Source organism: Mchenga conophoros, linkage group LG8 (genome assembly GCF_057382185.1).
Source record: "Mchenga conophoros isolate Kocher_MC1m ecotype Shallow Benthic linkage group LG8, M_conophoros_male_GT1.1, whole genome shotgun sequence".
Lineage (NCBI taxonomy): Eukaryota > Metazoa > Chordata > Actinopteri > Cichliformes > Cichlidae > Mchenga > Mchenga conophoros.
In genome coordinates, this window is record NC_140533.1 from 9,226,105 (window position 1) to 9,244,368 (window position 18,264).

Here is an 18,264-nt window from a genome sequence, read left to right on the forward strand (position 1 = left end):
AGAGATTCTTCAACAGGCATCACTGTGCACAGGAGTTCAGTTATCCCCCCACGTGGGAACAGGCGTGGTTGAACTGCACTCTAGTTCCTTCCCTACAAAAACCAACACCTGGAACTTTTCCAAATAGCCCCACAGTCATAACCAAGTCAGGCAGAGCAGTTTTGAAACCACAGGACTGGACTGAACTTGTAGACAACTGCGCAAACAAGAGTTTATCCTTAGTTTGAAAGATAGAACTCAGTGGGAAAGCTACTGCATTATGATGAAACTTGGGCTGTTGTTGGGCTGTTGGGCTAAAAAGTTTGTTATCTTCAAAAGAAACAAAAGAACAAAGCAGCGTTCAAGTTAAGAATCTGTTCAACAGTAACCAAATCCAAAGTCAAATATTTTATGTTCTCCTTAAAAAGGGAGCTGGTGAGATGTTGATTATGTAAGGAGGCCCAGAGGATTTTGGGTAACGTTGTTTTTGTTGTAGTAGGGGGCTCCAGTTCTAGTAGCCTCACATTGCAGGAATGAAGGGAGCCTTATACAGTGAAAACCTATAAAATATAAACTCAAGTCTCTGAATCAACTTCATATATTATGTCTGCTTCATTTGTCATGAAATAACAGAACAGTCCTCACCTTTCCATGAAACTGAAGTAATTGTCGTCCAATTACCTATGAACCTCTGAATGTCAATACACACTGAAGGTAAAGTGGAAGAACTTAAAATCCATCTGGGGCCCCTGGCTGAAGGGTGTCTCCTGGCCGGGTGGGTACCTAAAGAACAACCTGACTGATCCTGCCAGCAGCATGTGCTTGTCTTTGTTTAAGTACATGTGGTGATTACAGTAAAACTGTGAATGGTGCATAAAATCATTTATGGTTCCTTTGATTTCTCAGCCATTATTTGAATTACAATGGCAATCCGAGGGCTAATAAGTATAAAGTTTAAAGGAAAGCTAGATAGAAATCCAGACTTAGAAATCTAAGTGCACCAAACAGAAAATCCGGGGCTATGTATACATAGCCCTGGATTTTCTGTGCACAAATAAAAAATAATAGGTCAATTTTTATATATAAAAATTGACCTATTATTTTTTATTTGGTTTGCAGAACAATCTTTACCATAAAATAAAACACTGAATACTCTACAAATATAAATCCAAATAATCTGAATCAATAACTACATTACACACATCCATAAATACTTTTTTTATTTACTTTTACCTAAATGCATCTGTTTGTCTTTCAAACTAAGAATTAGCATGTCAGTTTGGCTTTCTTTATTAAAAATCACATAAAACATACTTTATTGGATTAATTATATTACAAAGAAAAAAGACTGTAGTATTGCAAACATCAGACCGAAGTGAAAATCACATAGAAAAACGCGCTTCTTTATTTTGGAGACATACCTAATAATACCTATATAATACCTGTAGCTCCGTGTGTCCTGAAGTACACGCAGTTGAACACTAGAGGGAGACAGAGACTGCGCATGTGTGACAGAAACAGTTCTCAGAAGTGCAAACACATTCTGCACTTCAAGTTAAACAGCATACCTATTTTTGTGGCGAAGGCATTTTTTTAAAGGGATATGCGGGCAAAGCTCCGCTCTTATTTCTCCTGTTACCGAAGCGGGCTGAGCCCGTGGGAACGGCGTAGCGAAGGAAGTGGGTCTCTGCGTCCCACGCAGAGGAGGGTTTTCCGGTTAAAGTTTCCTTTGTGATTCGGGGGTGGCGCTGTGATGCCAAAGGCGTTTATCCTCACAGACACAACACACAAATGGCGAACATTATGAGTAAGCATAAAAATACGAATTCATGGTTTGGACTTAGAGCAGCAGCTTAATTTCTATTCAGCGAGAGTAACAGCCTGGCAGATAACTGATCGTAGGCGTTGGCACTTAGGGGTGATGTTGTAATGGCATGCTAACGGTTGCTAGCTAACTTGGGGTGTCTGTGTCTGCAGTCAGCAGGGGAGTCGAAGAGTTTTCAGCTAAAGCCGGTGTCAGCGTTAAATACTTTATTGTTGTAGTTGATAGCGTTTCACGTCCAGTATGTCGCGTGTGTCCGCTTTTCTATAGCAGCCCGACTTTGGCTCGCGTATTGAATGTTTAGGTTCACTCCCACCCAGACAGGCTAACAATAGCTTAGCATGCCTGTGTGTTTTGGACAGTGACAGCTGCAGGCTGCGGCCCCATGACATCTGTGGAAAGGCCTCCTGAAACGTGGATTTCTTTAGCCCATCTTATCAGTTGTCATGAGTCTTGTACTATTGTAGATCTTTTTTCTTTTCTTTTTTCCCTGCACATGCCCTGGTTACTGTGATACAGCTGCTCAGCATCATAGTACGTACAAGTAGTGGATCAGAAGAGCAAAGGGGTATAACAGACTATTTGTACTGAAGCTTTGTTCTTATTTTGCTTTACAGGACCGTTCAAAGCTCTGTCCTCCTGAAATGGGAAAACCCCCCTTCCAGATTTTGTAACACAGGTAAGCAACAAGCCTTGTTCACATCTGGCCTAGTTTATGATAAGCCAGGTTGCAACCACATCCTTTTACCTGTTTGCTGGGGAACTGAAAAGCTCTTGTAATTCTTGGTAGCTGGTTTCCTGTGACTGATGGTGAAACAGCCTTGGCTGTCAGGACGTGTGTGCCTCGCAGTGTGTACCAGTGTAATGATGATGCATATCTGAAAGGCTAGTGTGGGCGTGTAGGGAGGAATGCTTCCAGTGTGTTTCAGCATTTGAATGTACTATTCAGCAGAATAGCACATTATGCATGTTTGAACAGCAGCTGTTTGTTGGGGAAAGTAGGGATGAGGCAACTGTGAAGATCTGTCGTATTCATTTGTGATTTGGAGGTTAATTTAATGTGTGACACTTGATATTTAGGTCACTGGCTGTTATTGTATTAAGCTAGCTTTTGTGTGAGGCATCGACAAAAGCTGCAGACATAACACCTCGCAGTTTTTCTCACCTGTTGTCGAGGAGATAGGCATCTCAGAGTGGTGTACTGAGACAAAGGTCACACATCAGATTGAAGAAGCAAGTGCATGCATTATCTTGCTTGTCTCATCATGTTGGCTTACGCTGTTATTGAGCTCATGTAGATACAGCACTAAATAATTTCTTTATACAATTACAATACAAGATTTAGTCTCAATTATTGAGTTAATGTTATTTTAGCAACATTGTCAAGGTTTTCTGAGTCTTTCTAAACCAGTTTTTGGATTTGTTTTCTCTGGGTGAGCAGTCAGGCTGTCTAGATAGACTAGTTTTGGCTGTTGTCATCTGTAAAATGATTACAAATCTCTTGCGTGATCAGGTCAAAAAATCATTGTTAAATATCAGGTGATTTTGACAGCTGGACAGAATGGTGAAAAAATGCTTATGCAGTTTGATTTCTGTCTGTAACATGTATACGCACTGATACAGGGTTATTTGGACCAGCTATATAATTTGTTTAAATAATTGTCATTTTATTAAATCATATTAAATTATAATATTTTGCTAATTTTTAGCTGTATTTTATTAGGTCCATCATTGACTAGTAATGAGAGAATCTGGTTTATAATTTGTAAAAGCGGGTTGTGTTAGCCTCGTGATAGACTGGCGACCTGTTTCTCACCCTTTCACAGCTGGGTTAGACCCTAAAATTGGATGGATGGATGCTCTGCATAAGGTGCAGATACTTACTGAGTAAAAGCCTTGTGCCAGATAAATGACTGAACAATATGTTTAGTTGTTTCTTTAGAGGATCTCTTGTCCATTTGTTGAACCCCCAACTCTACCATCTTGGACAGTAGCTGCCAATGTGAACCCGCTCGTATTCTCAGATGGATAAAAATTTTATTAAAATCAGTTTGTGAGGAAACTCAGCCCCACAGATGAGAGAAGACAGATTTTCAATCCAGTTTTAACAACTCAAAATTATTAGTATTTTCCATAAAAAGTAACACTATTCACATACATTCTGATAGGTTCACATATTTTTTTTATCTCTCTGTTTTAATTGACTTAAAAATAGCATTTGATAGAACACAAATGTTATCTAAATGTTTTATGTCTGTCGCGATCAAACGTGCAGTGATCCAGTGAGATCAAGAGAAACTTTAGTGTCGTGCGGTTAGTGTGTCGCTATTCAGACGTGTGAGCTTGTGTTTGATTGTGAGAGAACGAGAGGAGCAGCATCTCAGACAACACTGCCTCATTGTTTGCAGCCCCGCTGTGCAGTAATGACAGAATCCCCATCCGAACCCCACAGCTAGAAAACACATATTTGCAGAGAGCAAGAGGGAAATCAGCACACAGCACAGCAGCAGGTCCTGCCTTTGTAAACAACCATTAGCGAGTAGCTGTCAAAAGTTACCGGGCCTGCTCAGTCCAGAGGAGTGCTTGAGAAAGGAACCAGTTACACCAGGCTTGTGCCAGCAAATCAGGAAAATCTCTTCCATTACATGGGTTTGAATGGTTTGACTATTCACAGGAAGGTTAGCCTTCAGGCTTCGCTTCTTCACACGCTTAACCAGTTTGTTATAAATGTACCTGCCAGTCAGAAAGCAACAGCGATTTTAAGAATTTTTTTTGCCCCCAGCCAATGAAGTGTTAATCGCATCAAGAGCACATTTTACACAATTGCACCTGTTGCATCACTTTCACACTGTAAACACAGCAATAGTCACCTAAGCTTGATGGAGAACCAGAAATGGAGTAAAGTTATTCAAAAGTCAGTGACATGTACGACTTTTGGCTCATTACCGAGCAGTTTAATGCTCTGTGTGTTTGTGCTTTGCATAAAATTTCCATGGAAACATTAGAAGATATCCATGCTAATAATATGATAATGAATTGCATTTATATAGTGACACTTGTCACTAAAGCCAAGTAGCCTGAGCTAAACTGAACGCTTATGTTGCTAAAAACAGGTTTAGCTTGTTTAAACCCGCACATTAGTTTAGGTTACATTAGCATTATTCCCATCGCTCATTACAGGTTTACAAGGAGTGGGCAGCCTCAGATAGGGAAGTGTCTTCTGAACTCTTCGTCTCGAGGCTCCATTTAGTCCAAATTGACTATATGGAAGCATTTAAGTTTTTTATACACTTCCTCAACTCAACGTTCAACGTTACTTTAACTCTTCCCAAGGAGGGACTTTGCCTCTCTGCAAGTGCAAGGCAACACACAGCTAGACAGGCACTTTTTTTTCTTTAATAGCTTCCTTTATGAGATACCTCGAGCTCTGATGGCGACTCGTTACCCAGGCTAAATGTATGGAAATCGTGCTGAGGTTGTTAAGAAGTAAAAAACAAAACAAAACATAAGCTGCCTTTTTAGAACAGCGGCCACAGCAACAGTTGTAAAAGCTGAAACATGCAAATTCTTCCGTGATGGCTGATTTAATCCCTGGTCTACAGTCCAGCATTCTTTCTCTTTCCCAAGTTATTTGTGTATGAAAGAGACAGGCAGTCAGACTGAACGGTTTCTGGGACTAGGACTCAGGTTCCTGGAACTATGTTTTCCAGACTTGTCAAAGCCTGTGAACATGTCTGGAGTATTGTTTTGTTTTTATAGCGTGGCATAGTTGAGGGTTCCTCTAACTACATAAAGGACAAGCTGAACACTGGAATTTCTTAAATCCAATTCTTAGTAATTCATTAATAGATTTGTTTTTAATGGGGAAATGAATTGCAATTGGAAGAATGGAGGTCACTGCGGCTTCAGCAATTAGACCAAGGGAATATTATTCATGTTGCAACAGCGCTTCATAGTCAGTATAGCTCAGAAAAGTACAAACTGACTCAGTTATGAGCCACACTTTAATTTGTTTATTCATTTCCTGTGTAGAGCTACATGCTACAAAAAAATGGAAAAAATATATATATATGTGTGTATATATAATCCTGTTTGGTCAATTCCTAAATAAAAACTGCATACATATGCACTAGTTGCAGTAATCACTGTCCCTTTATATGGAGCTTTCTACTCTGTGTCCTCTGATTATTTCACGAGACATTACACTTTCTCTTTCCCTTTTGAAAAAACGATTCCAGGTCTTTCTGTCACCTTGGCATCGATGGACTCACAGAAAGGGGAGGAGCCAAATCCTGGCAGTATGGAAGTTGCCAGTGTGCCAGGCTCGGCCTCGAGCCCCCAGAGCGACGCCGTGACCAGCGAGCTTCAGGAGCTCTCCCTTCAGCCTGCTCCCAATCTGCTGCCTATACAGGAGCGCAAGAATGGTGAGACAGTGACGCGCATGACCTTTGTGTTTTTCAGCCACCACCGCTTCAGTTTGACGCTAGGTTTTGGATAAAGAAACCACAGCAGACATCTTTCACGTGGCACAAATACATCCAAAGCTACGACTGTTATTTTAATTAGACGTTTTTACACATAAGAGCTTGCTCTCCAAAACGATAAAGAAGTTAAAAAGGTTCTAAAATCCAGCTTTTATGAATTGATACCATTTTACCATTCACTGTGCCAGGATGTTTGATTAAATCACACACTAAGTATTTTATCACAGCTGCATGTAAACAGAGTTAAATGCGGTTCAGATCTGTAAGATTGTGGTTTAAACACGTCAGTTTCTCTTCATAAACTTACCTCTGCCTGCTCTTTCTGTGCTACAGCCCTGCAGTTTCTGAAACGCCAATTAGTGACATAGTCGATGGAAGCGTTGCTTTGATAGAGTGCAAGATTAAATTTTAGTGAACAGACCCACCTGACCCCCCCAGTCATATTGCAGCCACCGCGTCTAACAACTTTTCTGGCGTAAAAACGTGGTATAAACACTTCCTTTGAGCATGTCACACCAGGTTTGCTTCAGTAATTGTGTCCTTCTGTAAAAATTCACGCTTATGTGCAGGGCTGCTTTTCAACATGTTTTCTGCTCATTTTTGATGAAGTAGTATTCTGCCCTACTGCCTGACTCTTGGCTCTCACCACGAGTTTTTGTAAAGCAGTTTTAAAAACACTTTGTCCCTCTGTTGTCTTGTAGCGTCACACTGTTTGTTTGGGCTTTTCTGCCATTAGATGTTTGCCATTATATACATTACTATTATGTCAAAATGAATAAGTGTTGTATTTACAGTTATCCCTGTTGGCTTTTCAGAAATGTCCTTTTTCTAGGATGATGTGTAGGAAACGCTTGACAGCAGCACTCTTGCTTCTGCCCCAAGTTAAGATTTTGTCGAACACTTCTCATGCCTGATAGAAGTGAACATAAAATCCTCCAAGCAAAGAAAAGGTGTGCTTGGGGAATATGTTACGTAAGTTGAGGACACGTGGAAGGTGTGGAAAGCACTTGTCTGGGAGGCAGAAGTTAAATGTCAGATGCGCCTGTACCTCTTGGTCATTAGTCAGTAGAGAGATTAGCTCACCATCGAGGGCGTCTAAAGGCAAGCGAGAGACCGAGATTTAAGTTCTGACGTGGTACTACGTGTATGTAAAAGACTGTGTGCACTGAAGTCTCCAGAAGGAAGGGAGTGAAGAAGCTTCTGTGCCTAATTGGCTTGCTCCTCAGCTTTGACCTCCCGCTACAGTAGATTAGAGTGTGCTGCATGTTTGCTCTGTGGAGTTAACACTCTGTAGACCCTTTTTATGTCTGGAATTAGGATAGAGCTTGGAGTATTTTGTTCTTCTGAGTTACTTGAGCATCTTCCTTTAGTCACAGTGGAAAGGTTACGTTTGCTGGATTAATGTCTTTGATTTGTTTAAGGTCATAATGCTAAATTACAAGTGAAGCAGCGCTTAGTGGCATAGTGTCAAGAAAATGCTTGGTAGCTAAGAGAGCAAAACTTGAGCTGTTTCCAAAAAGGTATAAGTAACATTTTCTAGTGAATTTCTTTAAAAACGTATCCGTTTGTTACAGTTTCAAAAGTAACCAGAAAATACTTAGCAAAAGTCAAAGTTTGTTAAAACATTTTTGTAGCTAAGAGTCATCGACTTCTTCTAGTTTTCATCCATTCTTTCTGCAAAGGGCTTCTGCTCTCTCTTGACCCATCTTGCATGCAGTGCTATTTATGTCCATAGTCCTCAGTGGACTATGAGGGAAATGGCAAAACCTTTAGCTTGCACCTCTTGAAATAGTCCATTGTGGATTTTACTTTGTAAGCGAAGACATGCAGCTGGTCATCTGGTAGGGAGTACGCCTAGACTAGCTGGTGTTTTTTAACCATAAAGTGGGCTTGTGCTCTTGTGGAGGGCAGAATGGAAGCTATGGGGAGAGTTGAAGCCAACTCATCTGAGATCTTGTGGAAGCAAAGGCGGCTGTAGTCAAACACTAATAATCCTTCTGCGTGTTTATCTATGGAAACCTTGTTATGCCTTTTAGAAAGATTTTGCTGACCAAAGACTCATTTTCTGTCATCTTGGCTTGAGCTGAACTAAGCTGTGAGTAAGGTTGAACTTATAGGGATGGCTGTGAGCGCAGGGCTATAAAAGGAAGGAGGAAGTATCTAATTTATAATACAAAACAAAACGAAAGCTATCGGCTGATAGCCCAGCCCTACCTTTGATCATAGAGCCCCACAAAAAATCTATTTCAGCTTCATCAGTCCACAACATTTGTTTCCAGAATGTATTAGAAGGTCAGTCAAACACACTCACACATGCATCTTGCCATATCAGAATTTTCAGCCATATTGGCCATTGTTCCCAGCTGGGCGTTGGTCACCCATTTACTTGGAGGGAAAGTTAGTTGACTTGGTGTTGATTTGTGTGGAGATGAAGGTTAGGCAAGGTTGGATCAGTCAATGATTTATAAATCAACAGTGGGAGAGAACAATGCACAATAACACATACAATAAAAATCTGAGTTACAAAGTACAATGGAAAACAGAGTTAAGGCAGTAGACGGCTAACTTTTAGAGTGCACTGAAAGCAATAAGATAAGAAACTTCGTGTTTCTTGAACATTATTTCAAATATGTTTATGTCGGTACGGAAGTATTTAAGAGTGACTCTGTGGCTGCTTGTCCCAACACCCTGTTTACTTCACCATCTCACAGCCTCAGGCCATCACTCCCTTATTTAAACAACCCCTGCTCTTCTTGGCCTTCTCCTTACACTTCAGTGTGGTAGCCAGGAGCAAGCATGTTGCTGCAGACACCCCTGCAGCTTATCTAGATGCCTTTACAGCACTGCGTGTGATTGCATGCACATTTCTGCACACGCACATGTGTTGCAGTGGAAGCGCAGAACCTGCATTGGGAAGGTTAGCAAAGCTTTATCTCTGATACCAGGTTGTACAGTATGCTAACTGTACTGGATGAAGGCTGGGACATTTGTTGTTAAACACGGCGTAGAGATAGGTGGCATGTTTTTCAGGATGGTCAGGTCTGTATACATTAATGCTTATGCAAGAGAGAAGAATAGGGAGCCAGCTCTGTTTTTAAGGTGGAAGGCTGATATAAACCAAGACTAGTCTTGAAAGCGTTTTACATTTCCTGCCTTCCCAGTTGCAAACTTGTCTCTGAGGTTTTCTGTGCCAAAAAACCTGGTTATGCTATGATAATGGAATTGAGATCATTTGAAACTTTGAGCTGGAAAAACTTGCTTGAGTGTGGGCTGCGAGAGCAACACGAGAAGGAGGATGGGGATGTCGTAAAGAGCGGGGGGAAGAAGGGAGGTCATGTCTGAAATGGCTGTATTGCATAATTTCCCAGAGAGGGAACAGAAGGATAGTGAAGGAAAGTGGAAAGGAAGAGAAGAGGGGGTGTGTCACTTGGACTTGAGGAGGTGAGGTTTGGAATCGGCTTGTTTTTATTCTTGTTTTAGAGTGCAGAGGAGTGACCAAAAGTTTCCCTTTTCTTTTTAAGAAGAGCTTAAAACTCGTTCACGGAACAGTGTATGGGTGGATCTTGTTCTTATCCAGGGAGCAATAAGACACAGACGCACAGACCTACACACGCCCTTTCTGTTGGGGCGTGCATGCACTTGTAGACAAGACAGTTCAGAGAAAAGGACTGTGAGGTGGAGTACCTGTGGAGTACCAGCTCCCTGTGACAGCATTACTGTGGCTTTTCTGCTGTCGGACTTCTCCTCAGACTCCTGTGTTTTCTCAAATGAACAACGCTGGCTGTCTTTGGAATATGAATCCATAATCTTGCCAGGAAGGTGAAGTCTCCCTTCAGCATGGTGCAGAGGGATATGACTATCCAGTCAGGTAAAGCCCATTTGAGTCTCTAGTCCTCGTGCATTTTGTTTTAAACTTAAGGAAACAATTGAAAGTTTGGTCTACCTTAAGATGGACCTTAAGGTGAAATACATGTGAAATCTTTAATCATGCAAAGTGCCACCTTAGATTTTAGCTGCAACGCTGCAACCTTTTGGATATATATAATCATGTGTATGCAGTACATGTGTGTAAATTAGATCCGCAGGGCACAGAAGCTAGGCGGGGCTGTGAGTCCAGGTTTGTAGAGTGTGCCCTAAGTGGAAGTTAGGGGGTGAGGGAGCTGTGCAGGTTGGAAGAGGGAAGAGGAAGGCTCAGCAGCTGTGAACTGTCCAGCCAGGGCAGCAGTTCTGCCCGAGGAGTGACTGCAGGCAGTGGGCCAGGATCCGGGCGAACTTGGAGAGTCAGAGGTTAGCTGAGAGAGGAGGGATAGAGGCATATGCCGGGCTCACTAATGGAGACTGAGGCTGGGGGGAAATTAGGTTAGAGGCGTCACTGATTTTGCTCTGGATTTAAGCAGAAATGACCTGCTCAGTCAGAACAGATTGTTCCAGATCACAATGTAAACTACGTCTACTGCCACTCAGAGTAGAAAGAGGTTTTTAAATGATAAATGGAATGAGACAGTGTCAGCGCTGTCTGCAGCTGACAGCTGATTGAAGAAGCAATATACCTGCAACTACTAGATGCTGCAATGTTTGCTATGAATTTAAAACCTGCAGAATTTTCTGTTACAGGCACAGAGGCGAGTTCAAACTGTCTGATCCAGAAAAAGCCTCCATGTTTTTAAATAACCTCTTGTACTTTCTGGTCACTTAAACCATTTTGACCTTCAGGACTTGACTGCAAATGACCCCTTTACAAACTAGAGGTAGTTGCAGACTAAGAGAGGTTGTCTGCTAAAACATGGTCACGAAAAGGGTGAAATGTAAGAGTGGAGCTGATAGCCTCCTGCTGAAATTCCTTGAAGTGAGATTTTGGATTTGCATCCCCGTGTCATTCAGACTTGTAAACAAAGACAGATAAATATCACATGCTTCTTCATCTTCGACACATGACAAGCTATAGATTACATTGGGATGTAGGGTCTTATTTGCATGAGGCTGAAATGATCAGTGTGAAAAATTAAAAATGTGAATATAATGTGATCCCAGACACTCATGCTTTTGGGTAGTAGTTAGGATATTTATCATTGCTGAGGCTAGCCTAGCCCAGCAGTGATTCAGGGGAGGCTGCTGGTACTGTTATGTAACCTACTGGGATGCTGCCAGCAGCAGAGACCCCAGATCATTCTGTCAAGCTGAGAGGAGGAGTGAAAAGGAGAGGGAAGAATAGGATGGAGGGACTGATAGATGGCGAGAAAGCGAAGGAATAAACGTGGAAAGAAAGAAGAAGAAATGCAGAAAGAACTGAATATTCCAAAAGGTAGAAAAAATATAAAAATTAAAGAGAGGAGGGACGGAAGGAAAAGTTGTTTTACTCTTATCCCTGCAAACAGCTGCAACCGACACAATCCAGCTGCATGTCTTCTTTCTTTTATAACAGTAATTCTTTCATGGCTTTAGGTATTCTCCGTAATTCCCAAAAAATCATTAACACACATGAAATTATACAACATAATTGCAACAACACGCTTTTGGTCATATTTTCCCTGGACATGCTTCTTATCTTTATGCATGTGGTGATAGATAGCTCTATGCACATTGGAGTTTATGAAACTGCAGCACAAATCTGTGCTTCCTAGCAACACGGCAAAACAGATTGAGTCCAAACAACGGGACACCAAATGTCGTAGCTTTTGGTGAATGTAAACAGCATCCAGTCTAATAAACACACAGGCAGGAGAATATTTATGCAACACAGGCAAGTCCTGCAAGAAGCTTAGATCTTAAGTGTGTCCAGCACACCACGCACACACCCACAGGCTACCTGTGACTCACCCACACACACACACACACACACACACACACACACACACACACACACACTTTTCACAACTGGTGTCACTGTCAGAATCTGGACATGCTCTTCTGGGAATTGGTAGGCTTCCATTTTTTCATTAAAAAAATGTTTTTTGACTGTGTGTCCTGAGAGCATGGTATTTGAACAAGCACAGACACACACATACATCTTTGATTTACAATCCTGCAAATTCCTGTTAGATAATGAGAAGTGTGAGAGCATATCCAAAAAAACCTCACTCAGATCTGTTGCCTAAAGCTAAATAAAAGCACTTCGCAGGTCTGCTCGTAGCAACAAGAACACAATGCCTGCACACCCACAGGTACAAGCCCACTCATGTAGCTCAGTGATCTTTAAAGACACACAAGCACACATCTTACAACGTGCAATTCAGTTTCAAAGCTGACAGATGGACACACATTTACCCCAGCTAATATCAGTTTTTTATCACTTGAATGCAACATGCTGTGTACAACATGAAACCTTTTGATATTCTGCTTCACAAACACGGTTATGCTGCGGTGTGTATTTTGAGCACAGCTACAGCACACATTTGCACATTTATAATTGGTGCTGTGAGTAGCAAGACAGAAAATGAAGGCAATAGAGTGCTTTATTAATGAGAATGTGTGCTGCCTTCACATTACTGCAGTAGTTGTGCATTGTATGGCAGGGGTAATTGTAATCATGTATGGGAATAATAGTATTGGAATAATACTATATTACTAACATGGTACCAAACATACTAAACCCAATGTTATCCACTTAAAACTGGAAGTGTAAAATATGGAAACAAGGTAATCCCAGTGCAATGGGAAATAAACTGACTGGCTATCTTATTTATGCAATAATAACTCTGCCATAGACTGGCAACCTGGCCAGGCTGTACCTCGCCTCTTGCCCTGTGGCAGGTGGAACAGGCTCCAGCCTGTCATCGTATACTGGGTAAGCGGTTTAAGACGATGAATGAGTGGATGGACCGTGACAGTCAATCTTGCTGTTTTTCAACGCAGCAACAAATTCCTAATTTATTTTATCTTTACATCTTTTCTTTTCTTTACGAACTACCACAAAATGGCCTTTTTTTTTTTCTTTTTTTTTTTTAAAAAAAAGGTATTGAATACATTCAGTAAACTGGATGTGAATTAATTAGAAAATAACAATGGAAAACTACTGATTTCAATTTTTATAAGAAAAATCTGGCCTGACAGTTCAGTTCTTGGCCTGTTCAAATTTTCTTTCTAGGAGTTTTAATAAAAGAAAAAGGTTATTTTTCTGCAAATTTATTTTAATTTAAAATCTGAAAAGAATTGCATGCGTCACACTTTAACATGTTTTACATGTCTTTGTCTCTGTAATTACATCTCCTAATATGCTAGATGGCAATGTGGTTACTGTGCTGTGTTTTGGTTCTTCTTGTATGCAAACAGAGTTGAATGAACCCAGCAGTTCATGCAGAATTAGGAGTAATACATTATATCTTTGCTAAAATGACTGCAATGCAAAGAAGAGACAAGATTTTTGAACAATTTGAGTTTACTCACGACAGACTGAGAAAACTGCTCATGCTACACTGTTAAATTATTGCCTGTTGTGCTAGCATCAGCATTATAAGGCAGTCTGGCAGAATTATAGCCAAACCAATGTGAAAAAGTGTATTATTACCAAACAGAATGTGTTGGGTTTTTTGGGTTTTTTTTTTTTTTTTTTGGGGAAGGCAAAAGTCAAGTTGGAGTGGAATTGGCACAGAATTGCATAGATTTGAGGCTGACTGGCCCGACACCGATCATGGCCAGTCAGCTGAAAATTGGCAGATTCTGTTCATCAACCAATTGATCAGGGAATCTCTAAAATTATGCTAAGGTTGTGTAGTCCCTCACTTAGAGTTCCAGGCAAGTGCAAAACAAAAAAAAGAAACTGTGAGAGTGAAAACAAACGAAGAAGACGAGGCGAGCACGTAGCTTAGGTCACATTTTCCTCTAATCTATTACATCTAGTACTTCCTGAACAAAGACAGTCTGTTAACCAGCTGCAAGCAGGAGAAATAATTATGATTTTTAAACAATAATTTCTGTCCTACTTGCTACACTTGGATGGAATTGCACATGTACAGATAAATATCTGAACAGTTGCATTGTGTTTTTCAGCCTTTTTATGGTCACCTTCATTTGCATCCACAACTCCTTAGACCTACCTTATATCTAGAGTTGTAATGATAGCAATCCACTCAACATCTTTTATCAATTGTCCTTTTTGAGCCTCTGAAAGTCTGCGCTTCAATCATGCCTTGCTTGATTTAAAATTCACTGTAGTGGTGTACAGAGGTATAAGACAAAAACTGTGTCATGTTTCAAAAACTCCTGCAGCTAACTGAAGGTTTAAGCTCCTGCTGTCACAGGTGCAAGCTGTGGGAACAAGTAGGCCCACAAACAGAAGGCATGTGCTCTATGATCATCACCAACCCGGTGTGCTCTGGTGTTTCTGAATAATAGAAGACCTATTAGCCTGTGACTCACCTGCCAACACCAAATGTGGCGCACTTAGTGTTCGCTGATGAATGTAACAGAGGTCACCGTGAACTGGCAGGACTCCTGTTTCATCAGGATGACTCAGACACGAGTCACAAGAATCAAAAATCAGGGCTGTAGGCTAGGATGTGCCTAGCATACATTATTAAAGCTATATGTGAAACACAAAAAGAAGAACCACCAACGTTTGTCATAACAAATGACAAATCTTAAGTATTTTCTCCCTGACATGTCACCTCTTTGGCTAAATAAACTGTAAAATTGTTTTAAGTTCCAGTAAGTGTGAGAACAGAGTTGTCTTTCTGCACAAACAAGAATATCTGTTGGCAACGCTCGATAACATCAAACCTTTCACCAATCTGCAGAGATTGGGAAACTCTCGTAGAGGTTATGTCACATCTCAAGCATTCCTACACTCGACTAAAAACAAAGCTGTGTGTGGCTGGATTGAATTTCTTGAGTTTGTTCTAGACTTTACAAAGTCATTTGAGGATTCTGCATTTTGACACATTTCTCTCTTGCAGGTTTATATGGTTTTGTGTTATGTCTTTTGCTTTTGCAACGAACGCAAACCACATTTAAAGTTTTGTGTGTCTGTTTAGTCACTGTGTAAAAAATCTGCCTTGTAATAGAACATGATAGATCTTTTTAATCAGCATTGCGACACATCTGCAAATATGTCATGTGACTAATGATAAGTTTCCTTGAAAACAAAGGTAGAAGAATGTGTAGCACTAGCAGTTAGCTGTCTATGAAGCTCTGTCGTTTCGTACGCTTGGATCTGCACCTGCATGTCACTTAAACTCTTGTAATAAATAGAAACCTGTGTCCCCAAAGGTCTGTGTCTAATAAAAACTCTGCTGAAGCAAATTAAGAGCCAGGCTTTTATTAGATGTTATATACAGTAACAGAAAAAGGAGAGGAGAGGATGAAGCAGAAAGAGCCCCATAAAACTCTAAAGAGCACCTGAAGGAAAGAGACTTGTAAGAATACAATCCGTAAGTATTAAAAAGACTTTCTAAAGCCAGAAAAAAATTCTCTATCAGATGCTTATGAGCTGTAATGTGCACCCAGTCCAACAGTTTTTTAAATTTGTGTCCACTCTGTCTTTGTTTGCTGACAGCCTGCCCAGGAGTTTGTTGTTGTACATCTGAAGGAAGAAAAAAAGTTGTTTCCTCTGCAACTAGGGCAGGAGGTTAGGGGGTTTGTTACAATAAAAATTATTTTCAGATGTTGGAGTTATGTAACAGTGTTACGAAGCTGTCATCCCAGCACTGGGAGCACCCTTTCTGCTGCTCTTGCGCTCTGTTTTTCCCTCTGTTTCTCTGAAAGTCTCATTTTGCTGAACGCGACCTGAACCCCCACCCCCCGTTCTCCTCCTTACCCAGTCGTTTCTGTTTTACAATAAAGGTTCACAGAACCAGATGCTAACAGCTGCCAGCTGGCTTGTGGGTCTTTCGGTGCTCGCGCACTTATAGATGCTTCTGTTTCCTTCAACAGTATACAATTAGAGCTCGTTTAGACTACTTTTCATTGACATGATGTGACAGAGTGAGGGGTGCTGCTGCAAGCTGGTCAACAAAAGAACCTTTGACTGTGTTTAAAAGGAGTGGGCTTAATTAGTTCCACTGCTTTTAAAAGCAGAATTTATTTTCTCTTTCAGCCTTCTGATGAATAATCATGTGGGGAAATCAAATCAAATAAAGTAGTAGTATTTAAAATAGGCAGGACTTCAAACCTCTGAGCTCCTTAAGTATATGTGAAAAGTCAAAGCTACAAACCAAACCAGCCTGTAAAGATGCAGCTCAGTAGTACAGACTAGTTATGACTTGCTCCAGCTGTGACATTTAAGGATTATCGGTGGTATTTCAGGTAGATCATATTGGGGTTATATCTGATTAGGATCAGGGAAAGGTTTGTGCTTATTTTTTATTATTCTATTTGAACTTGTGCTAATTGAACCAATTAGTATTCTGTGCATTTGGATATCTGACTGTAGCACTTTGCAGTAGAAATAGCCAAATAAGTACGTTGCAAAGTATAACCTGTCTTTGAAGTTTTGTTACCTCTGACAGCTGACAAAAGCACAAAACTTGATTCCTCTTTGGAGTGAAGCTGAAGCTCAGCAGTAGGTCAGTCAGGGATTATGCATCTGATAAACCCGGGACTTGTACTGTTCCCTCATCCCCAAACATGTAAAGAGCTGCCTTTTCCTGTGAGTTTGCTACTTTAATTACAACTATAAAGTAAAGTAAATGATTAAGTTCAGCCTTGTTGGTGCATTTTGGGGTTTGTTAAAAATTCCACGTCTTTTCCTAACGATTACGCACATGGCTACAATGGCTAAAAGTCTCCTCGGTTCAGGATGACGCTGAGTAATCCCCTGCCTGATGTCAGTGTGTCCCAGGAAACAGTGCTGGTAAATTCCACAGAAGAGCGAGTGGGTGGGGGGAGACCAGGAAGTAAAAAGGGAAAAAAATTGCCTGTTTTCCTTGCTGGAATGTTAATGGCTGGTCTGACCTACGGTGGCCTGTCACTTGGCCTGGTTAGTTTCTTGGCAGCTCGGGTTTTGTTGAGTTCATCTGTTTAGTGCATTCTTTGTCCATCTGTAAACTCGCCTTTGACTAGAAAGGCATCAATTCAAACATTCGGACATCGTGAAAAGATACAAGTGAGGAGTTTTGTCTGGCTCAGTGCTGATAATGTTACGCAAGTTTAAATTTACTTGTGGTGCGTCTAGTTTTTATATAACGTTGTAAATCCTTTTGCACTGGACAAATAATCCCAAACTATTTGATGTGTGTTTGGTGTAAAATGTTGCCTAAATAAAACACTCTGAAGTTAAAAGCGAGCTTAAACAGTGGTGGTCAGGTAGTGAATAAACATGCCAAAACATTCTAGTTAATCCAGTTGACGGCAAATTTGTAAGGTGAGGTCTTTGCCACTTTGTGGAAGAGGCGCTAGTTCCCAAGGATGTATTTATTCAGTCAGAATTCATTAACTCTTATTCGATAATTAACATACTTGGAATCTCGTTGCCTAAAATGATTGCTTTGAAGATGCGGACCAGATCTGCAATCGCCCAGTCAGTTACTGTCTTCAAAGTGAGTTTGAGGCATCAAGGCAGTGATAAGATGGCAATAAAATAGAGTCAGTCTGCTATCAGTCTGCTATCAGTTTGTGATTAATCAACAAGGAGACACAAACCCCTTCTGGATTGTGTCATGAAGGGAATTTGGAATAAAAAGGCTGCTGCAGTGCTAGCTGCTGTGATCAGACTGAAATCAGCTATTTCTATTTAATTAAGAAAGACTTAAAAATACCACAGAGAGGCGGTGTACCGAACGAAAAACACCATGGTGGACAAAGAATAGCGGAAACGGACACGTGTCTTTAAACAAAGGAAGTCCCAGAAATATGAATTACCACTTATAGTTTGAACTTTCAAATAAAAACTTAAATCAGGCTTTGAGATCAGAATTGAAGTAATAGGCTTCAACATTAAACACTCAAGAGTTCAACATTATATTCTTCTTTTAACCTTTAGACCAGATTATCCACTCCTACTAGATAATGTGTTTTCAGGTTTCCCCTCCATTAATTTGTGGACGT

At 40.7% G+C, this 18,264-nt stretch overlaps 1 protein-coding gene across 5 annotated transcripts in view; it reads left to right on the forward strand.

The window, feature by feature from the left end:
* The first annotated feature begins 1,519 nt into the window (after positions 1 to 1,519).
* The window catches only part of mrtfab (myocardin related transcription factor Ab), a 40,016-nt gene continuing 23,271 nt past the window's right edge, over positions 1,520 to 18,264 (forward strand). For 2 of the 5 annotated variants that reach the window (XM_085283886.1, XM_085283890.1), the window contains exons 1-3: positions 1,520 to 1,786; positions 2,419 to 2,480; positions 6,040 to 6,225. In XM_085283886.1, coding sequence (XP_085140012.1) covers positions 6,063 to 6,225 — 163 coding nt within the window. In that variant the 5' untranslated portion in view covers positions 1,520 to 1,786; positions 2,419 to 2,480; positions 6,040 to 6,062. Of the gene's footprint in view, positions 1,787 to 1,829; positions 2,336 to 2,418; positions 2,481 to 6,039; positions 6,226 to 9,878; positions 10,154 to 18,264 lie in introns of those variants that run through there. The other 3 variants (XM_085283887.1, XM_085283893.1, XM_085283891.1) reach the window with 3 other exon arrangements.